Below are 25,918 nucleotides of genomic sequence, written 5' to 3' on the forward strand. Positions count from 1 at the left end.
GATTAGATTCCCTACAGTGTGGAAACAGGCCCTTCGGCTCAACCCATCCACATCGATCCTCCGCAGAGTAACCCGCCCAGACCCACTTCCCTCTGACTAATACACCTAATACTATGGGCAATTTAGCATAGCCAATTCACCTGACCTGCACATCTTTGGACTGTGGGAGGCAACTGGAGCACCCAGAGGAAACCCACGCAGACACGGGGAGAATGTGCAAACTCCACACAGACAGTTGCCTGAGGCTGGAATCGAACCTGGGACCCTGGTGCTGTATGGTGACTGCTCTGCCCAGAACCATAAAAAAACTAGAGAGAGTTATGAACGCAGCCCAGTCCATCACACAAACCAACCTTCCCTCTGCCTCAGGAAGGTAGCCAACATCATCAAAGTCCTCCCCCACCCCAGTTATACTCTTTCTCACCCTCCCCTATCAGGCAGAAGATACAAAAACCTAAATATTTACCAACAGATTTGAGATCAGCTTCTTCCCTGCTGTTATAGACTTCTGAATAGATTTCTCAAATCTTAAATTTAATGTTGATCTTGCTGTTTGTGCACCTTCTCTGCAACCGTAACATTGTATTCTTCCCTCTGTTCTATTAGCCTAATGCACTTTGAACTCCCTCAAGGCATTGTGGGTCAACCCACAGCAGGTGGACTGCAGCGGTTCAAGAAGGCAGCTCACCCCCACCTTCTCAAGGGGGTAACTAAGGACGAGGAGAAAGTGAGGTCTGCAGATGCTGGAGATCAAAGTTGAAACTTTATTGCTGGAACAGCACAGCAGGTCAGGCAGCATCCAGGGAACAGGAGATTCGACGTTTCGGGCACAGGCCCTTCTTCAGGAACTAAGGACGGGTAATAAATACTGGGCCCAGCCAGTGACACTCACATCCCACAACATGAATTTAAAAAATGTGCCAGTACTGCACACAAAACAAATCTTTTCACTGTATCTAGGTACATGTGACAATAAATAAATGATATACCAAAGTCTGCAGCAATTTCTTGGTGCAAATGATCATGAGAGCAATGTTGACCAATACCAGTGATAGCCTTCACGTTTGTAATAGGAGGGTTGCTTTGTGGTGGTCAACCCTGTGTTAAGGATGGCCTGGTGAGGCTTAGGTTAATGGCAGTCTCTGCTGCTGGTAGCATTTCGTCGCAGGTAGTGGGGGCTGAGTAGGTGCATGAGATGGTACCTTCTCTGGCTTCTCCCCCACTTCTCAGCCAGCGTTTCCATTTGCCTCTTCCAAAGCTTCCTCATCAAGTCATTCACCAGTGTTCGTTTTAATCATCATATCATGCTGCAGGACTCTTTGTAGCATTAATGTAAACATTGTTAAGCTGCTGCATATTTAATATTTCCTTGAAGACTTAAGTTTTGAAGGATTATGGACAATTGGATTTATTGTCAGTTTTATGGGATGCACCTGGAGTGATTTTTTTTAAAAGGGGACATTGAGTTGTCACTGTTGACATAGGAGACATTTTAGACAAGAAATTATATGACTGGTGATAACTGCTTGGATTTCTGTGGACATATTGGACAGAAATTAGTTTTATTTATTTGATAGAGACTTGCGGGGCTATTTAAGAGGGAGAAATAATTATATTAGGGACAGTGTGCTACCTTGATCATTGTAACAACCAGCAATTCATGACCCAGTGGCTGACTGACAGTACACAAGGGCTTTGTTTGCAACTATCTTTCATTTAATGAACGCGACCAAGCCAGCACAGTCATCGGCGAGTCAGCAGAGAGTGTGTTTGTGAATTAACACGCTTCACAACCTCGGAGTTGGTGATCTTGTCCACCCAAGAGATGCTGAGGATGTCTGTGAATGCAAAGGCAGAAAACAGTTCAGCCTTTTCTCCTGCCTAGACTATAACATTCAGTATTCTGCATTTTCTATGCTTACCAATTTTCATATAAGGGAACAATCTATAGATTTACATGATATGCAAAAGAAGTAAGAGACACACACAGACAGTAGTTGGTGGACGAAATGAACTGCCTGGACACGTGGTGCTGACAGGTTCAACTTTCACACTCAAGGGTACTGGATGGCTATTTGGATAGAAATAGTGGGTCAGGGTATGGGGAAAAGGCAGGAGATTGCCACTAGGTAATAATGTGCACATGAAGAATTATTGCAGGTACATTGTTACAGCCAGAGAGAGGCTATTCAGCCAATGTTGTAATTCCAATTAGTGTCAGGATTGCACTGGGGTGCAGAAGTTTGGCAGATTCTCAGTTTGGTGTTCCCAGTGAGGCTTCCACTTTCCCTTACTCAGCTTCATTGGAACAAGCTACAGCTTTATGACACGTGTTGATTTCAGCATCAAATGAGGGATTGCTGGTATTTGTGGGACTGAGATATGTGACGCCATTAGCAACTGCCAGCATCACACTGTCAATCCTCTAGGCCACTCAGGGATGGGCATCAATGGCTGGTCTTCACAGTGATGCACACACCCCATCAATTAATTGAAAAAAAATGCTTAGATGGCAGCAACATTATGGACATTTGTCTTCCTGATGCTGGTCAAACCAATTGCCTTACAGGAGACATTCTGTGCTGCTGCAGGAGCTCCCCAGTGTGGACCACCACAGCAGCATCAACAAGAGAGCAGCTCTCTGATGAGGACTTGCCACAACTTATTCTTGGATCTCAGACATGTAGGGCTGAATCATTCTCCCTAAAAACAAGATTCAATCCAAGTTGTTGTTGTGATGCCATAGTCTTACCAGACCACAGAGTAGCGACTGGTGGTGATTTAACCTTATGACCTGATGCAATCACATGTCATAACCAACATAGAGGAAGCATTGAGCCCTCTGGACCTCTGCCATTGTGGACCTACTGCTGGAATAATCTGCTCAAATCATGCTCAGATTGCCAACTGCAGCCAATGCAGAAACTCTGCCCTAGTTATCCCCAATGTCTCACCTGGTCTTACTGCTCAATCAACACCAAAGCTCCTTGGGTGAGTGCAGGGATTGAGGAGTCCTTCATGGTAACCTCAAACCAGTGATGGGAATTGAACCCACACTGCTCTGAAAACCAATGATCCAGGCAACTGAGCTAAACCAAAACAGGGTCAGGAGTAGGCTGCTCAAGCTCCTCGAGCCCACTCTGCCTTTCAATAGGATTACAGCTGATCCAACATTCCTCAGATCCATTTTCCTGCCCTTTCCCGGTCATTCTTGATTCCTTACTTTTCTGTCTTAGCCTTAGAAATACAGGAGTTCCAAAGACACACTGCCAATTCAGAGAAGAAATTCCTCCTCATCTCAGTCTTAAATTGGTGGCTCTTTATCCTGAGTCTATACCCTATGGCCCTGGAATTTTCCACGAGAGGAACCATCCTCTCAGCATTAACCCTGTCAAGCCCCTTAAGAATCCAATACGTTTCAGTGAGATCCCGTCTCATTCTTCTAAATTTCAATGAGTAGTCATAGAATCCCTCCAGTGTTGAATTCTCCCCATTGAGTTCACAGTGACCCTCAAAAGACCATCTCACCCAGACCCACAGCCCCCAACCCTGCAATTTCCCATGGCTAATCCATTTAAGTCTGCACAACTCTGGACACTATGGACAATTTTTGTACTGTATGGCCAATCCACCTAACCTCTGGGATGCCCTCACGTGATTTGACTTTGGCTCATAAGAACCTCCATACCAGGCGCACTAAGGTGATCCTTCTCTGAATTACCTCCTATTCAACAGTACTCCAGATTCTTTTGGTAGCCATAGGCTATTAAGCTAGTAAACTGATAGAGTCAGTAAAGAAAAACGTGCACCTTACAGACTACCTTTCAGCAGCTCAGGACATCTCAGATTGTTTGAGAACCACGTACGTACAATTTGAAATGTGGTCACTGTAGGAAGTACAGCTGCCAATGTCTGCACTGCAAGATCCCTCGATATGATAAGAAGGCCTGTATTTTTCACAGAGTATTGGGCCTCTCAAATCACTTTACAGCCAGTTTTGAACTGTAGTCACAGTCAGAGTTGGAAATTAAATAGAAATTTCATTCATAGCTAGCTCCCTCAAATAACATGATGAGGATGGATAAATCAGCTTTGGTGTTGATTGAGCGGTAAGACCAGGTGAGACATTGGGGATAACTAGGGCAGAGTTTCTGCATTGGCTGCAGTTGGCAATCTGAGCATGATTTGAGCAGATTATTCCAGCAGTAGGTCCACAATGGCAGAGGTCCAGAGGGCTCAATGCTTCCTCTATGTTGGTTATGACATGTGATTGCATCAGATAAGTGGGCGGTACGGCGGTACAGTGGTTAGCACTGCTGCCTCACAGCGCCAAAGACCCGGGTTCAATTCCAGCCTTGGGCGACTGTCTGTGTTGAGTTTGCACATTCTCCCCGTGGGTTTCCTCCAGTTTCCTTCCACAGTCCAAAGATGTGCAGGTTAGGTGAATTGGCCATGCTAAATTGCCCATAGTGTTAGGTGAAGGGGTAAATGTAGGGGAATGGGTCTGGATGGGTTGCTCTTTGGAGGGTCGGTGTGGACTTGTTGGGCCGAAGGGCCTGTTTCCACACTGTAAGTAATCTAATCGTAAAAGATAACAGGCACAGCAATTATTACCTGCATATACTTCAATCATTTCAACACATTCTTTTCAAATATACATATTAACTATTCAAAATGAATCTTTTAGACAAGGATGAAGACAAAAATGAACCAAGACCAGGTAGAATGTATGAAAATTTATTTTCCTTCCACTTTAAACTATGACAGAATAATGCAGTTAAGTACAGTACATATTAAAGGTAAATATTATTGCTTACATACAAAACTGCAGATACAAATACATTTCCCCTCAGCAAGAACTGCTAAGAGTTTAATACATTTCATTTGCAAAAAAAAGAGAAAAACAGAAAACTCAAAACAAACCCTCCCTCCCACTCACTAACTGCTGTGATACCGTGCACATAGTTGCTTCATTGCAGTCTTTGTCCCCAATGCTTAAAGTAACGGCTCGAATGCATCAGTCACCAATAAATAGTTCTGAATCTGTGCAGGGAAAGAAGGCAGGCATTCTGCAAGAATGAGGGAGACCCGGGCAGCGCTGTGTCCGTCAGCTGTACCTGCTGCTCTCGCTGTGGCTCCGATGGCGAGAGTAACTCCGATCACTCCTGCTGTATGATCGGTATGACCTGTAGCTTCTGTCCCAGCTTCTGATCGGTTCAAGGGGAACAAATGAACATTACACAATCTTTCAGCTTAAAGGATGGAATACAACACTGTTCACATGAAGACTGCATTACAGTCAATGGCTGTTGAAGTGAAGAAGGAAAGGGCAATTATTTTTTCTTTGTTCTTGTACAGGAGGCCAGCATTTGTTGTCTTTTCTTAATTGCCCCTGAACTGAATCGCTCTCTAGGCCTTTGCAGAGGGCAGTAAAGTAGTATATGTGGCACATGTAGGCCAGACCAAGTAAAGATGACAGATTTCCTTCCATACAAGGCACTAGTGGGCCAGATGGGTTTTTATGACAATTAACAGTGTGGTTATTAGAGACTCTTTTTATTACAGGTTTTTATTGAATCTGAATTTCACCTGTAGTCATGGTGGGATCTGCACCCATGTTCCAGGATGTGAGCTTGGGCCTCTGGATTACTAGGCCAGTGACATTCCCAGCATTTGACTGTTTCCCTCTGCTGTGCAGGGTTATATTGTCTGATGGAATGCATTCCAGGGTACTGAAAGAGATGGAGGGGGAAATAGCAAATGCGCTTGTGGTAATTTCCCAAAATTCACTGCACTTTGGAATGGTTCTGACAGATTGGAAAATAGCAAATGTGACATCACTGCTTAAAAAAAGGAGGTAGACAAAGGTGAGTAGCTATAGGCCCATTATCTGAACTTCTATGGTAGGGATAATTCTTGAATCTATCAAAGAAATAAATAATGACATATCTGGACAGAAATTGTCCCATTGGGCAGACGCAGCTTGTGTTCACGAAAGGCAGGTCATGTTTAAATAAGATGTGGAGGTGCCAGTTTGGACTGGGATAGACAAAGTCAGGAGAGACACAGCACCAAGTTATAGTCCAACAGGTTTATCTGAAATCACAAGCTCTCGGAGTGCTGCTCCTTCATCAGGTGAAGTCACTTAACTAATTTACGAGTGCAGTGGACAACGGGGAACTGGTGGAGGTGGTGTATTTGGATTTCCAGAAGGCATTTGACAAGTGATGTCACATTTGCTGTTTTCCAATCTGTCAGAACCATCCCAAAGTGCAGTGAATTTTGGGAAATTACCACAAGCGCATTTGCTATTTCCCCCTCCATCTCTTTCAGTACCCTGGGATGCTTCCATCACACAATATAACCATACACAACAGAGGAAACAGTCAAATGCTGGGAATATCATTGGCCTAGTAATCCAGAAGCCCAAGCTCACATCCTGGAACATGGGTGCAGATCCCACCATGACTACTGGTGAAATTCAGATTCAATAAAAACCTGTAATAAAAAGAGAGTTTCTAAACCACACTGTTAATTGTCATAAAAACCCGTCTGGCCCACTAGTGCCTTGTATGGAAGGAAATCTGTCATCTGCCACATATACTACTTTACTGCCCTCTGCAAAGGCCGAGAGAGCTGCACAGAAGACTGCTGCATAAGATAAAGATGCACCTCATTATGGGTAATGTACTAGCATGGATACAGGATTGCTTAACGAACAGAAAGCAAGGAGTGGGGATAAATGGGTATTTCTCAGGTTGGAGATCAGTGGCTAGTGGTGTGCCTCAGGGATCAGTGGTGGGACTGCAATTGTTTACAATTTATGTAGATGATTGGGAGTTGGGACCAAGTGTAGCATGTCAAAGTTCGCAGATGAGGGGTAGAGCAAAGTGTGCAGAGGACACTGAAAGCCTACAGAGGGATATAGATAGGTTACGTGAGTGAGCAAAGGTCTGGCAGATGGAGTACAATGTTGGTAAATATGAGGTTATCCATTTCGGTAGGAACAACAGCAAAACAGACTTTTAAAAAAAAAAGTGATTCTTTTCCCCATATCACCCGTGGCTGTTTGTGGTGACTCAGTGAAAAAGACACAATTTGGTGTAAGAACTCTATTCAATATTTCCACTACGAGGAAAAACACCCAGGTGGACAGTGAACCATTAATAAGCCAGATTGGCCTATTATTTAAATGATGAAAAATTGCAGCATGCTGCTGTGCAAAGGGACCGGGGTGTCCTTGTGCGTAAATCACAAAATGTTGGTTTGCAGGTGCAGCAGGTAATTAAGGTAAATGGAATACTGTCCTTCATTGCTAGAGGGATGGAGTTTAAAAATAAGGAGGTTATGCTGCAAATGTATATGGTGCTGGTGAGGCCACACCTGGAGTACTGTGTACAGTTTTGGCCTCCTTACTTGAGAAAGGATGTATTACCACTGAAGGAGGTGCAGACGAGTTTCACCAGGTTGATTCAGGAGTTGAGAGGGTTGGTTTATAAGGAAAGATTGAATAGACTGGGACTATACTCAATGGAATTTAGAAAAATGAAGGGGGGGTATCTGACAGAAATATACAAAATTATGAAGAGAATAAATAAGACAGAAGCAGGAAGGTTTTTTCCCCACTGGTGGGTGAATCTAGAATTAGAGGGCATAGCCTCAAAATAAGGGGGGAGCAGATTTAGATTACTTACAGTGTGGAAACAGGCCCTTCGGCCCAACAAGTCCACACCGACCTGCTGAAGCACAACCCACCCAGACCCATTCCCCTACATTTACCCATTCACTTAACACTACGGGCAATTTAGATTAGATTAGATTACTTACAGTGTGGAAACAGGCCCTTCGGCCCAACAAGTCCACACTGATCCGCCGAAGCGCAACCCACCCATATCCCTACATTTACCCCCTACCTAACACTACGGGCAATTTAGCATGGCCAATTCACCTAACCTGCACATCTTTGGACTGTGGTAGGAAACCAGAGCACCTGGAGGAAACCCACACAGACACGGGGAGAATGTGCAAACTCCACACAGAGAGTCGCCTGAGGCGAATTGAACCCGGGTCTCTGGCGCTGTGAGGCAGCAGTGCTAACCACTGTGCCACCTTACAGAGTTGAGGAGGAACAACTTCACAAGGGTTGTGAATCTGTGGAATTCCCTGTCTGGTGAAGCAGTTGAGGCTACCGTGTTGAATGTTTTTAAGGCAAAGGTAGATTTTTGAAAAGTACAGAAAGTAAGGGTTATGGTGAGGGGGCGGGTAAGTGGAGCTGAAAAAGATCAGCCATGATCGTATTGAATGGCAGAGCAGGTTTGATGGCCTACTCCTGCTCCTAGTTCCTATGTTCTTATGAATGGGATGGGCCGGATGGCCACATCCCATCTTTATTGTAATAATGCTTGTCAGGGATCCACACAACATTTGGAAAGAAGAAATGTTAGAGGGCTACACTGAAGAGACAGGGCAGTGAGAGACTGAAGCAGCTTGTTCCAGGAAGGGAAGGTTACTCTGGTACTCCCACCAGGAAACTCATTCTCAGCATTGAATGTTGCCAGCCTCTTGGAGAACAGACAGCCTTGTGAAGATAGGGATGAATCAGACCAGCTCTGATCTTACTGAAGGATGGAGAAGGCTCAAGGACCCCGAGTGGTCTACTTCAGCTCCTAGTTCCATATTCATATGACACCTACACTTAGTATTGGTTCCCCAGCAGACAATTCTTTCTGTGCAAGGTTGCTCAGTCGTTTTGGTCTGAATGAAAGGGGAAACGAGAGAGCAATGAGCTAAATCCTGACGTATGTGCATATGGCTGCGAAAGGCATCACTAGCAGGAATCCTCGCTCCTTTCTGTTGCCCCAACCTCATCCCTTGCCTCAGCTATTGGACCCACAGTGGAATGGACTGCTTGATGCCAGTACAAACTGACTGTTGATTTTGGTATCTACCTGTTTTGCACAGATATACACTGCTCTACGAGGTGGTGTTACTCAGCAAGCGTTCTGCAGGGTCTCACACAGGGTGAGTGCAGACAACACAATACAGCATGAACAGCAGGGAGTGCTGCTCCAGCACCATTACAAACTGGGATTGCCATCAGTTGGTGTTTGTGCATGGGCCAAACATAATAAAGCAATGAAGGCATAACTGCTCAATCTGTGCTGGTGCCACCTATTAGAACAGAGTTTTTCCACGGAAGACAATCAATATTAAATTCACCAGCGCCACCCAGTACCCTACTGCAAGGTTTGTAGCTCAGGTTGAGGTTTAGGGCGTAGGTTTGCTCGCTGAGCTGTAGGTTTGATATCCAGATGTATCATTACCTGGCTAGGTAACATCACCTCCAAGTGAAGCAAAGCTGTTATCTCCTGCTTTCTATTTATAGATTTGTCCTGGATGGGGTTCCTGGGGTTTGTGGTGATGTCATTTCCTGTTTGTTTTCCAAGGGGTTGATAGATGGTATCTAGATCTATGTGTTTGTTTATGGCGTTGTGGTTGGAGTGCCAGGCCTCTAGTAATTCTCTGGCATGTCTTTGCTTAGCCTGTCCCAGGATAGATGTGTTGTCCCAGTCGAATTGGTGGCTTCTTTCATCCATGTGTAGGGCTATGAGAGAGAGAAGGTCGTGTATTTTTGTGGCTAGCTAGCGTTAGTGTATCCTGGTGGCTAACTTTCTTCCTGTTTGTCCTACGTAGTGTTTGTGGCAGACCTTGCATGGAATTTTGTAGATGATGTTGGTTTTGTCCATGGGTTGCACTGGGATAGCCCTACCAACCATCAAACCAAAACTCTGGGTCCGCTAGATGACACCTTTGGTCATCACAAAACGAAACAAGATAGAAGAGACATTTAACATCATCAACAACACCCTCACAGGCATAAAGTTCACCAAGGAGGAAAAAACCGACAACAAACTCACATTCCTAGGCGTCAGTCGAAAGAAAGGACACCGGAGAACTACAAACCTGTGTCTACAGAAAACCGACAAACACTGACCAAATACTTAACTACACCAGCAACCATCCCAACACACACAAACGAAGCTGTATCAGAACACTATTCCAACGAGCCACCACACACTGCAGCACAGACGAACTTCGGAAAACAGAGGAGAACCACCTATACAACGTATTCAAGAAGAACGGATACTCACAAAGTACAGTCCGCAGATTCCTCAAGAACAAACCACGACATTCAGACCAAACACAGCCAGAAACCCTAACCACCTTACCATACCTCAAAGAAGTTTCAGACACGACAGACATACTATTAAGACCCCTCGGAATCCTAGTAGCACACAAACCCACCAACACTCTCAAACAAAAACTAACAAACTTAAAAGACCCAGTACAACCCATGGACAAAACCAACGTCATCTACAAAATTCCATGCAAGGACTGCCACAAACACTACATAGGACAAACAGGAAGAAAGTTAGCCACCAGGATACACGAACACGAGCTAGCCACAAAAAGACACGACTCTCTCTCTCTCTCGTAGCCCTACACACGGATGAAAGAAACCACCAATTCAACTGGGACAACACATCTATCCTGGGACAGGTTAAGCAAAGACATGCCAGAGAATTCCTAGAAGCCTGGCACTCCAACCACAACACAATAAACAAACACATAGATCTAGATACCATCTACCAACCCCTCAGAAAACGAACAGGAAATGACATCACCACAAACCCCAGGAACCCCATCCAGGACAAACATATAAATAGAAAGCAGGAGACAACAGCTTCACTTCACTTGGAGGTCGCCACTGATGATGTGACCTAGCCAGGTAATGAAACGTCTGGATATCAAACCTACACCTCAGTGAGCAAACCTACACCTTAAACAGTACCCTACAGCACATGAACAGGCCACTCGGCCCACAATGTCTGTGTCAACTATGATGCCATACTAAACTAATCTCATCTGTCTGCACCAGGTCCCTATTCCTCTATCCTCTGCCTGTTCATGTGTCTGTCTAAATGTCTCTTAAATGTTGCTATTATATCTGTTCCTACCACCTTCCCCAGCAGCGCGCTCCAGGCATCTGCTACCCTCTGTGGAAAAACTTCCCTCAGAAATCTCCTTAAACCTATGCTCCCTAGTATTTGACATTTCCACCCTGGAAGAAGACTTCAACTATCCACCCTGTCCATGCCTCTCAATTTTATATACTTCTATTAAGTTGCCCCTCAGTCTTTGACACTCGAGTGAAAATAATCCAAGTTTGTCCAACTTCTCCTTATAGCTAATACACTCCAATCCAGGCAACATCCTGGTAAACCTCCTTTGAACCCTCTCCAGATCTCCACATCCTACCTATAGTATCTCATCCAGAACTGCACACAGTACTCCAAATGTGGCATAACAAACATTTTATATAGCTGCAACATGATGCACTAACTTTTATACTGAAAGCCCTATCTGATGAAGGTAAGCATGCCATATGTCTACTTTACCACCTTATTCGCATGAGTTGCCACTTTCAGGAAGCTATGGACATGCTCCCCAAGATCCCTCTGTATATCAATGCTTCTAAAGGTCCTGCCATCTACTGTACACTTTCCTTTTGTGTTAGATGTCCCAAAACGAACTTCTCGCTTGTCCAGATTAAACTCCATCTGTTATTTCTCTGTCCAACTTTCCAATTGATCTATGTCCTGCTCTATCCTTTGAAAATCTTCCTCACTATCCACAACCACCAACCTTTGTGTTGCCTGCAAACCTACAATTCAGATCACTACATTTTCATACAAATTATCTATATATATATTACAACGATGACCCAGCATTAATTCTTGAGGAACACCCCCACTCATGGCCACAGACCTCCAGTCAGAAAAACATCCCTCCACAATTACTCTCTGTTGTCTATGACTAAGCCAATTTTGTATCCAACCTGCAAAATCACTATGAATCCCATGAAACTTAATCAAACTTAAAACTTGAAAATTTGACAAGATTGTTTGTTATAAATTCAACTTCAGTAAGCTCTGAAAGGTATGTCACCAGAGAACATGAATGCCTTTCCTTCTAATCCATATGATCTCTCTTACACTTCAGACTTCTCGAATAAAAGCTGGGCCTAACCATCCCATACGGATGTTAACGTCCTGTATTATCAGTCACTCAATACTAATCCTACAACATTCTTCTATTTCTCTTTCCCTCATATACTTACCTAGTTTGCCTTTAGAAACATCAATATTATTCACCTCAAACTCTACTTGTGTTCGTGACTTCCACGTTTGTCCCACTCTCTGGATTAAGAGATTTCTCCCAAAATTAATAATACATCTACCTGGGTCAACTCCCAGCCTGCTTTGTTCTAGATAATTAAAAAAAAAAAGAGTCCCAGCTTCTTGAGGCTTCCTCAGGAGGTAAATGCTCTCACTCCTGTCTTCAACCTTGTTAATCCTCTTCGCACATTCTTAACACATTCTGTAATGTGGAGACCAGGCTAAATGATGAAAACTGTTTGAAAGATTTTGGAGCACATTTGAATGATGGTGACGTGTCTTGCTTGGGTGTTGAAATCAAAGGAGTATGGTTGGGGTACAGACGAGGAGGAGAAAGTGGTCTGGGAAGGGAAAAGGGTTTGGAAAAGTTGGTGGGTGCAAAATGTGGACTACAGCTCCTTGATCAGAATGTCAGATTTGTGCTGCAAGCGTGCAGACGATGAGGATTTGATGAGAAAGGTTTGGGTGTGGTTGTGTTAAGCGATTGCTTAGCTCTCATATGCCAAGAAATGGTCAAGTCACAAAGGGATTCAGGTGAGCAGGTAGATTGTGACAACGTCATGCGTCCCCCAATCCGGATTATGGAAGTCTGTCCAGAATGGGAAGTCAGTTAGAGAATTAAATCGGAAGGAAAAGCAGTCTCTTACCTGGACCTTCGGGATTTGTGATAGCTACGGCTCCGACTTCTACTCCTACTGTCGTAGCTATCGTACGAATCAGACCTGAAATCGAGCGAAAGAGAGAGAGAGATAATCACCGCTATTAGTCTCATGCATTCGTCCTTAAGTGTGGGGAAACATTACATTACACAGTTAATGAAGAAAAAAATTCAGATGAGGCTATCGATCATGACATAGGAGCTTCAGCCAGTAATACATTCTCACTACCAGCTGTACTTAGAGCAGACAGTTTAATGGAGCTCTCTCTGTTGCAGAGACTGCAACAATGCATTCAGTTACAGCCACAGTAACTGAGGTTTATTTCATTACAGATCACAAAAAAAAAAGCACACACTTACAACCTTTTAAATAAGCACTCTAAGCTCACCCAACAGCTCATGAGAGATACAAAACTCTGGAACCATCATCCTGAACCACCACACATTGTGCATCTCACATGGCACTGTCCTAGCCTGTGTCTTACTCACAGGTGGTGAGTGGGCTGCAGCATTTCTGGTAAAACCTATTTGCGGAATTATAATATTAACGTGCCTCTCAATCCACACTGATATTCAGAGATTTAAGTGGCTGTTAGTGGAAGAAAGCCAATTTAATAGAGGGTGAAAAGAAACCTGACTGGAATCATGTTGCTGAGTGCTAAACACTCAAATATCATAGTGTCTCTCAGGCTGTATGCCTCACACCATATTGGCAGATCTTTGATAATGCTGCCTTTCCACCATCAACCGGAAGATTGGAACTGAGCCTTGACAACAACGTACCCACCTCCTCATGGCTCTCCGAACTCTGCAGGGCTCCAGTTTGCTGTGCTCACTAACATCAGAGATCAAACGCCGCTGCCCCTTAATTCGCTTTCAGTCGCTGAGATCTACTCAGAGTGAGGGTGGGGCTTCAAAAACCTTCTAACAAATGCACTTCCTCATTAACTCTGATGCTTGACATTTGGTCTTTTATTGCATTAGGAGCCTCTCTTGCAAAGACAACGAGGCTCTTGTCTCTTACTGAACGGAACACAGCCTTGTATTTCTGGCAAAAATGCTTCCAAAATTTATTCTAACTGAGGGAACTGGAGTATCCACTTAGAGAGGGAACTCTTGTTGACATTAAGGGGAGGTGATGAACCAGTGGCATTATCGCTCGACTATTAAACCAAAAACCCAATAATGTTCTGGGGACCTGGATTCAAAACCTATCATGGCAGACGGTGGAATGTGAATTCAATAAAAGTCTGAAATTAAGAGGCTAATAATGACCATTGCTGACTGCCAGGAAAAACACACTACTAATGTCCTTTTGGGAAGGAAACTGGTGTCCTTACCTGGTTTACATGTGACTTCAGATTCACAGCAATGTTTGTGACTCTCAGTGGGGGATGGGTAATAAATGTTGCCCACATTCCATGAATTAATAATAAATGCCTTGAACATTAAACTTTGTTATTAAAAGTGGAGGAATGCAGAAACCCTCTTACCAAGTAAACAGAACAAAATGCTTCTCCTGCACAGTATTGACTCAAAAACAAACCAAGCATGTGCACGGATGATGTGTTCTTTGTGATCTGTGTACACAGCAATACCCTAGCACTGAATACATACCTAGACCTCCGGTGACGTCTAGATGACAAGCTTCTAGAATGGCTTCGACTATAGGTTCTACTGTTTGAAGAAAACAAGATAGATAAATAAGCTATCAGGCATGAAACAAATAATCACAAAAGCTGCTTCAGTTTCTCTCTCTCTCTCTAGTTGTTCAGTAACTGCAGAGGAAAAGTGAACAGCCGGAGATGGCTTTCTCTCACACCGCTGGCAATCAGGGATGTATAAAGAACGATCCGAGGCATGTTGTTAACAATGCTCGGTCAGTCACAGGTGGTAACCACTGTCTGCCCCACTGCACTGCTTAAAGCTCCACTCAATGTCTGCCTGCAAGGACAGGCTCAGAATAGAGCATCCTTTTGTAGGAATTGCAAGCTCCAACTTCATCATCTGAATTATGGCACAGGGCTATCAAGCTATCACTTACCTTACTGTACTTACAGAGGAAACTGTAATGGTTGGTGCACATTTACAGTTTACAAATATCACAAGGAGGAATGCTACTTTGTGTTTTCTTTAGCCTACTCACAGAAATGAATATTTAACTGTGTTTTGGCATATATTCAGCTCTACCTGTCCAATTCTCCCTTCATTCCCTCCTGAAGACACAATACTGCTAGGACACAACTCTACTGATGTCCAAGTGCTGAGACGACCAGTTATTTGAATACAGAGTCCATCACACCTGCATCTGATCCTGCCTGCAACTCAAGTTCCATTACTACATTAAGGGATTAAGGGAGTAGGAAGCAGGGATGGCTCAGGGGCAAACACACAGATAACAGCATCTCTAGGGTAGCCCTGTCAAAAACCACCTGATTATGATCATAAACCAGGATTGAACCTGGGATTTTCTCGGCTTTATGGCGGAGGGCAACATGCAATGACCATTGAGTCATCACAGAACAAACCTGACTGACCATCCTGGTTTTACTCCGGTCAGATTGTGGAATAAGGGTCTGGGTTTCCAGACAGATCACTTCCCCAATGCCTCCTGTCAAGTATTGGTGGTGAAAGTGATGCTGCTTGTATGATGATGGTCTAAGGCATGCATTCATGACTGTGAAGACTGAACATACAGAGGGTTTTGCAGTAAAATAGAGGAAGGGGAACATGATAAATAATCTCAATCTCTGATATGTTTTCATGTTATAAACAAGTGAGATTTAATGCAACCAGAAATAGAAGAATGCAAGTCAATGTTAGAAAAGTTAAATAGTTAATCATTGCAACTGCTCTCATGTAAAAAAAAATGATGCACATATATTTAATTAGCCATCGTGATGGAGACATGCAACATGGAAACAGACCCTTCGGTCCAACTCATCCATGCTGACCAGATATCCTAAATTTATCTAGTCCCTTTGCCAACATTTTGCCTGTATTGCTCTAAACCCTTCCTAGTCAGGTTGTAAGTTTGCTCACTGAGCTGGTAGGTTTGTTCTCAGATGTTTCATCGCCATGCTGGGTAACATCATCAGTGAGCTTCCATTGAAGCGCTGGTGTTCTGTCCCGCTTTCTATTTACATGAATTGGTCTGTTAAGGTGGGTGATATCATTTCCGATTCTTTTTCTCAGAGGTTGGTAAATGGGGTCCAAATCAATGTGTTTATTGATGGAGTTCAGGTTTGAATGCCAGGCCTCTAGGAATTCCCAGACATGTCTCTGTCTAATGTGTCCTAGGATGGATGTGCTGTCCCAGTCGAAGTGCTGTCCTTCTTCGTCTGTGCGTAAGGATACTAGTGATAGCTGGTCCTGTGTTTTGGTGGCTAGTTGGTGCTCGTGTATCCTAGTGGCTAGTTTCCTGCTTTCTGTCTGATTGAATGCTTGTTGCAGCCCTGCAGGGTATTTTGTAAATGACATTTGTTTTGCTGGATGTTGGTATGAATAGTGACTGTTTCCATGGTGATTTGTGCAGCTCCAACAACACTCAAGCAGCTTGACACCACCCAGGGCAAAGCAGCCTGCTTCATTGGCACCACATCCAGAAGCATCCAGTCCCTCCAATACTGATGCTCAGTAGCAGCAATGTTTACCATCTACAAGATACACTAGAGAAATTCATCAAAGGTCCTCAGAGAGCACCTTTCAAACTCACAACTACTTGTACCGAGAAGGACAAGGACAGCAGATACATGGGATCACCACTAACTTCAAGCTCCCCTCCAAGCCACTCACCATCCTGACTTGGAAATATATCACAGTTCCTTCACTGTCACTGGGTCAAAATCCTCTAATTCCTTCTCTAATGGCATTGTGGGTCAACATTCCTTTCATTGATTAAAAATCAATGACAGCATTGAATATGCTTAACGATCTATCCTTGACAACTCTCCATGAAAAAGGATTTCATAGCTCCACTACCTCAGAGAAGAAATTCCTCTTCATCTCTGTCTTAAATGGGTAACTCGCTAATTCTGAGGCTGTGCCCTCTGGTCCTAATCTGTCTCAGAAAGGGATACAACCTGAGAAATGAAGAGGTTGATGACCTTCCATCAGGCTACCTGGATAGTAAGGCCAGGAGATATCCCAGCAGGTAAGTTTGGTAACTTTAGGTTTCCGTCTGGGCCATGAGGAGCGTGACTGCTTACCATCACTGAGGAGGAAGCCTCAGAGCTCTCCTGCCAGAAATCACCATTCCCCAATTGTGGTCAGAATACTGGAATTGCTTATACCAAAATCCACTGATACCTGATTGCAGCCTCCTTCCACCAAATCATCATCCCTATTGGAAGGCAGTGCATCTGCTTGTAAGCCAGGAAAACCTCTGCATAATCCCTGACTCCCCAAATTTGCCTCTTCCTCCAAGGCTGTCACACATTCTCCCTCCAGTGCACCTAGCTAGAATTGGAATTGAAATGTCTAAACTACACAGAATGAGAAAGAATTGTTGAATTGAGGAAACTTTAAAAAAAATTAATTTTCAGGAAACTGTGATCATTGCTGTTAGTGATGGAAGGATAAAAATCCAGCTGTAGTTGTGAAACATATCAAGTATAGGGGATAGTGAAGACTTCAGATGTTGGAGAGTCAGAGTGGAGCTGGAAAAAGCACAGCTAATCAAGCAGCATCAGAGTGGAAGGGAAGTCAATGTTTCAGGTTGGAACTTTTCATCAGGACTGAGGGAGGGGAAGGGAGCTGCAAAATAAATAGAGGGAGGGGGTAAAGGGGGTGGGGTGGGGTGGAGAGGGAAGGCTGGGCCTGGGATGTGGTGGAAGATGGGGAGATTTGGAAGCTGGTGAATTTTATGTTAAGGCTGTGTGGTTGTAGGCTCCCAAGGTAGAAGATGAGGTGTTCTTCTTCCAGTTTGCATGTGGCCCTGTGTTGATGTTGGGGGAGGCCCAGGATGGACATGTCATCAGGGGAGTGGGAGGGGGAGTTGAAATGGCTGGCAACTGGAAGCTGGGGTTGACTGGAGTGTACAGACCATACATGTTCCCTGAACCGGTTCCTGAGTTTGTGCTTTTGGTCTCTCTGATGTAATGGAGACCACATTGGGAGCAACGGGTGTGATAAATCAGGTTGGAGGAAATGCATGTGAATCTCTGCTGGACTTGAAATGGTTCTTTGGGGCCTTGGAGCAGATATATAAATTGCATGTGGTGGCACTCTCATCCTCAAGTCCAAACTTCAAGTACAAGACTCACTCCTGAAACCTGAATACAAAGTTTAGGCTGAAACTCCAATGCAGTGATGAAGGCATGCTGCACCATTGGCAAATCTGTCTTTTGATGGGATGTTAAACCAACTCGGTAAAAACACTCTCGGGTAGTTCTAAATGTTCCCATGATCCTGTTTTAATAAAAAGCAGCAGAGTTCTCCCAGGGGTCCTAAGATAATTTTTTTGAGGATGAAGGTGAGAGGGCAGGTAAGTAGAGCTGGGGCCATGATCTTATTGAATGGCGGAGCAGCTTTGAAATGCCAGATGGTCTACTCCTGCTCCTAGTTCTTATGTCCTAGCCAATATTTATCCTTTAACCAACAGCACATTAAAAAAAACCTATCTGGTCATTGATGCATTGTAGCGAGTGAAATTTTACTATGAGCAAATTGGCTGCTTTACTTCTGACATTAAAACAGTGACTAGACCTCAAAAGTAATGAGCTATAAAGTGTTGTGGACACTGATTACGAAATGTGCTGCACATGTTCAACTCTTACTGAATGAATCAAAATTGCTGCACATGCCAGAAATTTCTGAATGGGCAGGAAATTTTCTGCATCAAATGAAGACCACTTTTACTTAACAACTGATTTGGTGGCTATCAAGCCATATACAGAACAGAAAACTAAGGCAAAATACAGGGGTAAACATTCCTGGAGTCACATTCTATTGTGTTGCAGTAATCAAATACACAGGAGAAAATCAAAGCATAAACTATTTACTGACATAGCACAGAAGGGTTAATATTTTCATTCTACATATATTCAAGGAATAGAATCAGTGAGTACAGTGTGAAATTGCACAATGTAGACAGATGCCCACAGGTCGTAGGCAGTGACTTGTTTATTTTTGATGTTGAAAGAAGCTTACTAAAAGCATCCCTCAACTTTCTGAAAATAAGAGAGCTATAACCAATTTTACATACTGATGCAACTTTCCTCTGTCCCAAAAGTGACTGTACGTGACGAGGATCCAATATAAGGGCAAAAAATGTCTAGTACAAACCCTTAACTGAACAAACAGTATTATTAAATGGAGTCAGCTCCGAAGGGACAATTGCAAACCATTTCTATGCTTTGCATTTGATGGCAGCTTTCTTAAAATAATGGAAGTAATGAATAAATAGCAGTCAGCAATCCAGGAGGGAAATGTGTGCACAGCACTTTATAAATATCTAATAACGCTGAAGCAAGATGATAACTAATAACCAGATGCCTGCTTAATATCATGGTTATAAAGAGAATACTATTAACTTTAACAATCTTTTGATTTCTGGGATGTATTAAATGAGCTGATCTCAATCTTGGCAGCCAGAGGCAATTGCTACATGTGATCTCAGCATTCTTGGATATAGGAAAGGAGGAACAGGCCAAGGTCAACCAAAACCTTTCGCTATCAGGGGTATATGCTGAAAAGCAGATATTATGAAAAGGCAGAAACGGTTGAAGTGGCCCTCTGAGATCCAACATTGTTTTAATAATCAATGTCAAAACTTGCACAAGACTGAAGTGCACCAAAGAACGAGTAGCACCTCTGGAATTGCATCCCATTCCAGAGTTAGTATGTCAGGAAGAGAAGGGAAACATTTAAAATGAAACTTCATGCCTTTTTTTTGTGTATAGGTCACTGCCAATTAAAATCTGGATATGGGAAAGGAGTCTCATCTTGATTGTTAATTTCAGACCTCATCCACACTTTATGAAGTGGAGACTAACATGTTATGAACCCTCAGATGTGGAGGCGTTTAATCATAGAATGCTGTTTATTGTTTCATATATTTGAGCTATCAAAGTGGTGCTTAAATACCATTACTAAATGAAACTGTTATCCCGATAAAAACATCAGTGAGTGATGGAGAAAAATAAAGCAGCTTCTTTTAATAAACATAAGTTCACAAAAATGAATGGTGATTTGGCAGTGATTTTGTAGAGGTCAGATTGTTGAAATAACTGGGCTCATAATTTAACTCTTGTAGCCCATGTCTCAGAGTCCAATACATCCATGCTGCAGTGTGATATCCAGAAATGAATGGAGATAGGATAGAATTAGGGTAGAATCAGGGCAGTACAGAAGTATAATTATATTAAGTCCCATTTTCCTACAGTGTACTACAGTCTGCTGATATTCTGGCTCTACAGTTCACAGTGCAGGTTAAACTACAAGAGGAAACGCTGCCATTATAAATCTATTATTCCTTCCTTCCACTTGATCTGTGGACAAAGAATCATACAGTCATACAGCACGGAAACAGGCTCTTTGGTCCAACCAGTCCATGCTGAACATAATCCCAAACTGAACTGCTCCTAGACCCTCTCCCCCAAACCTTTCCTATTCATGTATCTATCCAAATGTCTTTTAAACGTTGTAATTGTTACCTCATGTTCGATGAAGGAAGTCTTTTGAGAATATAAGAAATAGTAGAAGACCAATTAACCCCAAGCCTGTACCATCATTTAATAAGAACATGGCTGATCTTCTAACTCAACTATTTTTACCTGTACTACCCACACTTGATTCCTTTAATATCCAAATATCTATCATTGATCAAAGAATAAATCATAGGTTCTGCACATTGCAGAAAGAGGCCATTCGGCCCACCGAGTCAGCACCAACCCTCCAAATAGCATCCCACCTAAACCCAGTCCCCTTCCTTATCCTCTTGACCCTACATTTCCTGTGGCTAATCCACCTAGCTGGCACATCCAAGGACACCACAGGGCAACTTAGCATGGTCAATTCCACCTAACCTGCACACCTTTGGATTGTGGGAGGAAACCCACGCAGACACGGGGAGGATGTGCAAACTCCACACAGAAAGTCGCCCGAGGGTGAACTGAACGCGGGTCCCTGGCACTGCAGGGCAGCAATGCTAACCTGTTCCTGCTCCTCGGATGCTGCCTCTCTAATCTAGACTCTGATCTCCGGCATCTGCAGTCCTCACTTTTGCCTAGTTGACTTTAACCTTACTGCGAATCCTCTTGCAAGGATGCCTACCTTGAAGAAGTTCTCCTTCGCTCTCTACAAGGTTTTCAGTGAGTATCTCTCTCACTGGAACCCCCAGGTCATCTCTCTGCCCTGAAGCTCTTCAACCATGTCCTGAAACAGACTTGCTACTATAGCCACATCTGCTTCCTCGGTGCTTGTCTCTCTGACCTATCACCTTCATCCCCATCTTCATCCACCTATTTAACTCTTGGCGACCTTCTCCACAGCCCCACCCCCCTCCCATTTATCGCTCCACCCCAGATACTCCCTGCCTTCATTCCCGATGAAGGGCTTTTGCTCGAAACGTCGATTTTCCTGCTCCTCAGATGCTGCCTGACCTGCTGTGCTTTTCCAGCACCACTCTAATCTAGACTCTGATCTCCACCATCTGCAGTCCTCACTTTTGCCTAGCAATGCTAACCACTGAGCCACAACAGGTCGATATGGTCGAGAATTATAAATATTCACGATTCTGAGTGAAGAAATTTCTCCTCATCTCAGGTTTTGGCCGACCAATCTCACCCTTAGGCACTACCAATCCTCCCAGAGCAGCATCAAGTTCCTTCTTAAATGAGTCCGATGTGTCCTCAACCTCATTTATTGACAACATTTTCTAGCCACTGATCCTTTTGAATAGAGGTACACATTGGCATCTGTTGTAAACTTTAACCACAAGACCATTAGGGACCCTACTTCTTCACTATGTTGCAGCTGTGTATTATTATACTCCTGACTAGGGGCATCTGAAAGTAATGTCACAGGCCTAATTGGATTACATCACTTGAACCTCAGTCTAATTGAAGCATTCACAGGGATCAGGGCTGTTCAATAACCTAAACTCCTTTTACCCATCCAAGTTCTGTATACTCTTACCTAACACAAATTCAACACACTCCAGTTTTGAAGACTTCAAATGTTTCAGCATCCAAGACCTTCCATGAGAGAAATTCTAGATTTTTTACTATCCTTTGCATGTGGAAAAAGTACGTTCTAACATTCCTCCTTAATGCCTTGGCTCTAACAGCCCTTCCATTCCCGATTCCTCCAACAGAGGAATCTGTCCCAATTAATCCTTTTAACATTCTGAACACTTCAATCAGAGAACACAACAATCTTTGACACCTGAAGTAATTCAAGCCAATTTTATGTATTCTCTAAGCCATGGTGACGTTTTGGTGAATCTGCATCAAGCTGCAGTGCCCTGGATGGTAGGGTCTAACTTGGCTCTTCATATCCAGAACATAATTTCCTCGCTGGCCTTTGTAATCCAAGACCATCATGTACAGCTTTCCAGTTTTAGTCTGACTAGGTCATCGTGTAGATTTAGAATGATTCTTTCAGGATTTACACTCAAAATACAGGCATTTAAAATAATACTTGCAAATCACATTCATTTGTCAAGTGCACCACTGTATTTATGACAGTGGGTAAATTAAAACTCAACAACATTAATAATAGCCATTTCAAATGAAGTTACCTGTGGCTTCTGTAGCTTCTATAAGAGCTGCTGTGACTTGAGTGACCTCTGCTGTGCCTACGTCGACTTCGACTTCTGCTGTAACTGCGGGACCTGAAATTAATCACATTGCAGCATGGATGGCTTCAAATAAGAAACATTTTCAGCCACTTTGGGTTTTATAATTTTCCCACGATATTTAGGGAGGTGATGACACAGTGGTAATGTTAGCAGGCTAGTATTCAAGAGACACAGACTAATACTCTAGACACATAGTCAGCTGTGATGGGATGCAAAACCTGTGAAATTAGAATTCAATTAAAAAAAAGGGCTAGCCGATTGGCAACCATGAAACCATTGTCAATTGTTGTGAAAATTTATCTGGTTCATTATTGTCCTTCACAGCAAAAAACTTGCTATTTTCATCTGGTCTGGCTTAATGTGACTCCAGACCAACAGCAACGGCCAACAGGCCAGCATTTAGTCCCAGGTTAAGACTTTAGCATCGACAATGGTGGGATTTGAATCTTTGTCCCCAGGACATTGCCTGAGGTTTCTAGATTATTAGTGAAACTGCCGGTGTCTCTCCCATAAAGTGACCACCACGCAGTCCATGTAGAGATGAAATCCTGTCTTCAAACTTGAGGATAGACTCCATCGTGCCAAATGGTCTTACCACCATGCTAAATGAGATCAATTATGAACAGATCTGCCAACCTGTGAGGCACTGTAGACCATCAGTAGCAGAACTGTAGTCATCAGGAAGCCGTAACTTCAGGGCCCAGCGTATTCTCCATACTAATGGTAACCATGAAGTTGGGAAATAATTTTGGCTCAATGTAGAGTGCAGGGGGGCATGTCAGGATTAGCACCGAACATACCTAGATAGTGTCAAGCTGGTGGTGAAGCCACATGACAGGACCACTCGCATGCTGTCCAGTGTGGAAAATTTGGGTCTGCGAGAGTTTAGAAGGATGTGAGGGCATCTGAATGAAGCATATAAAATGTCCAACAGGTTGGAGAGACGAGATGCAAGGAGGATGTATTCCCCAGTTGGGGATCCTAGAACCAGGGAAACTGTCTCAGAACAGTGGGTAAACCATTTAAGACTGAGATGAAGAAAACCTTATTCTCTCAAAAGGGTAATGATTGCATGAAATTTTCTACCACAGAAAGCTGTGGAAATGATGTCACTAAATATATTCAAGGTAGAGACTGATATATTTTGAGACCTTAACGGCATCAAGGGGAAGGGGGAAAGAGGGTGAGAACATGGTATTGAGAGCAGGATCAGCCATGATCATATTGAATAGCAGACAGACTCACAGGACTGAATGGCCTAATTCTATGTTCCAAACAGCATAAGCAGCATGTGACAGGTAGGGAGAACAATCGCAAAACAAACTAACCAGTGTGAAGCTCTGCAGATTTGCCACAAGGTTGAAACACGAACACTTATAGCGGAAACTGAACGCGAGTGAACAATTAATCTCAGCTGCCTCCTGAAGTCCCCAGTATCACAATTGCTAGTCTTCAGCCAATTTGAATCATTCCAGATGTTATTAAGTAACAGCGGAGGACAGTGGTCATAACTATTGGCCCTGACAACTTTCTGACAATAGATTGGTGACAATACAAAAAGAAATGGGTTTACTCGATAATTTCAGAACAGAAAACAATACTTGAATTCAACTTACCAGGAAAGGCTGAATTGGCTGGAGCTAAAAGTAAATGCTAACAAGTGAGCTTAGGAACTTCTTTAACATAATTAAAAATTCGACAGCACAGAGGTAAAGAAAATGTTTCCATTTGCAGGGAGTCTACAATTAGATGGCGTTAAATACAAGATGGTCAAACCAAATAAAGAGCGGAACCAACTTCCACAACGAACTGTCAAGGTGAATAACACACATCAAACAGCCAATGCTGGAAACACTCAGCAGGTCTGGAAGCATCCATGGAACTAGAAAAAGAGTTCATCTTTTGGGCCAATTAACTTTCATCAGAATCACTGAGCAGTTGGGAAGGCTAACGTTTGATTTATTACAGAGATAAAGAGTCAATGAACACGCTAGAAATACATAACAGCTCAATCAGCATTATCGAATGTAAACTGGAGGTGAGAGGTGTCAAGATGTAAACAAGGCGACACGAGGGTCACCATTCAAAATGTTAAACCCTTTATCTTACGGGGGCTGGCTAATTTGCCATGTGTTTCTAACCTTTTATTTTGTTTCAGTAATTTACAGTTCTGGTGCGGTACTCAAACAAATTATGGGCACAGTATCCATCCTTGGGAAGCTGAATGACTAATTACCATCCAATGGTATGGAATCACTGTATTCACATGTGTGTATTCAGCAAGGATTTTTTTAATAGATATTTTTATTAGAAATTTAACATTTTTACAAGTTTACAAAAATAAACAAAACTCTGATATAAACATTGATATACAATTAGCTCAAATATACAATAGCCAAAATTTGACAAAAAAAAACAACAAAAAAAAACGAAAAGAAAAAAAAACAAACAAAACTCAACTATCTACTAATCTAACCTACAACTAACCAGGGTGTATATTTAAGTCTCTTACATGCTCGGGATGTGTTAGCATCAGATATAATAAAACCCGTATTCGTGCGGGATTCCTCCCCTGAGGGGCCGCGGACCAGCCAGGTTTGTAATCTCAATTAAATAAAAGCCCTTGTTAGGATAGCCGAAATATCTGTATTTATGTAATTCAAAAAGGGCTACCATATTTTATAAAATAATTCGGTCTTTCGGTGCACCATATTTGTAAGGAAGTCAAGGGGAATACATTCCATAATTAGTCTCTGCCAATTTGAAAATCCAGGGGGGCCCTCAGCCGCCCAGTTCACCAAAATATTTTTCCTTGCACAGAAAGAAAGAATAGAAAATAGTCTCTTCATGTACGTGACCAGGGAGGGAAAGTTCGAAAAGCCCAAGAGGAGAGATACGGGGTCCACTTTAATTTCCGTTCCTAAAATTTCTATCAGGGTACTTGCTACTTTAGTCCAATATCTACGGATCTTACTACAGGTCCACAAGCAATGTACAAGAGTGCCCACCTCTATTTTGCATTTAGGACACATTGGAGATGATCCTGCCTTAAATTTTGCCAATCAAACCGGTGCTATATGGGCCCTATGAAGTATCTTCAGCTGGATAGCCTGGGTTCTGTTAAAAATAGTAATTCTTCTAGCATTTTCCCAGATATCATTCCACGTTTCTGTGGAGATTTCTAGTCCCAGATCCTGAACCCATGTTTTAAGCAGATTA

At 43.0% G+C, this 25,918-nt stretch overlaps 1 protein-coding gene across 7 annotated transcripts in view; it reads right to left on the reverse strand.

Annotated features, from left to right (window-relative positions):
* Positions 1-4,721: 4,721 nt before the first annotated feature.
* nktr (natural killer cell triggering receptor) overlaps positions 4,722-25,918 on the reverse strand; it is a 240,112-nt gene continuing 218,915 nt past the window's right edge. For 6 of the 7 annotated variants that reach the window (XM_043690824.1, XM_043690823.1, XM_043690822.1 and 3 more), the window contains 4 exons: positions 22,640-22,732; positions 14,515-14,574; positions 12,887-12,961; positions 4,722-5,207 (listed from right to left, as the gene is read on the reverse strand). In XM_043690824.1, the coding sequence (XP_043546759.1) occupies positions 5,108-5,207; positions 12,887-12,961; positions 14,515-14,574; positions 22,640-22,732 (328 nt within the window). In that variant the 3' untranslated portion in view covers positions 4,722-5,107. The remainder of the gene's footprint in view (positions 5,208-12,886; positions 12,962-14,514; positions 14,575-22,639; positions 22,733-25,918) is intronic. The other variant, XM_043690826.1, reaches the window with a different exon arrangement.

The sequence above is a fragment of the Chiloscyllium plagiosum genome, chromosome 5, assembly GCF_004010195.1.
Source record: "Chiloscyllium plagiosum isolate BGI_BamShark_2017 chromosome 5, ASM401019v2, whole genome shotgun sequence".
NCBI lineage: Eukaryota > Metazoa > Chordata > Chondrichthyes > Orectolobiformes > Hemiscylliidae > Chiloscyllium > Chiloscyllium plagiosum.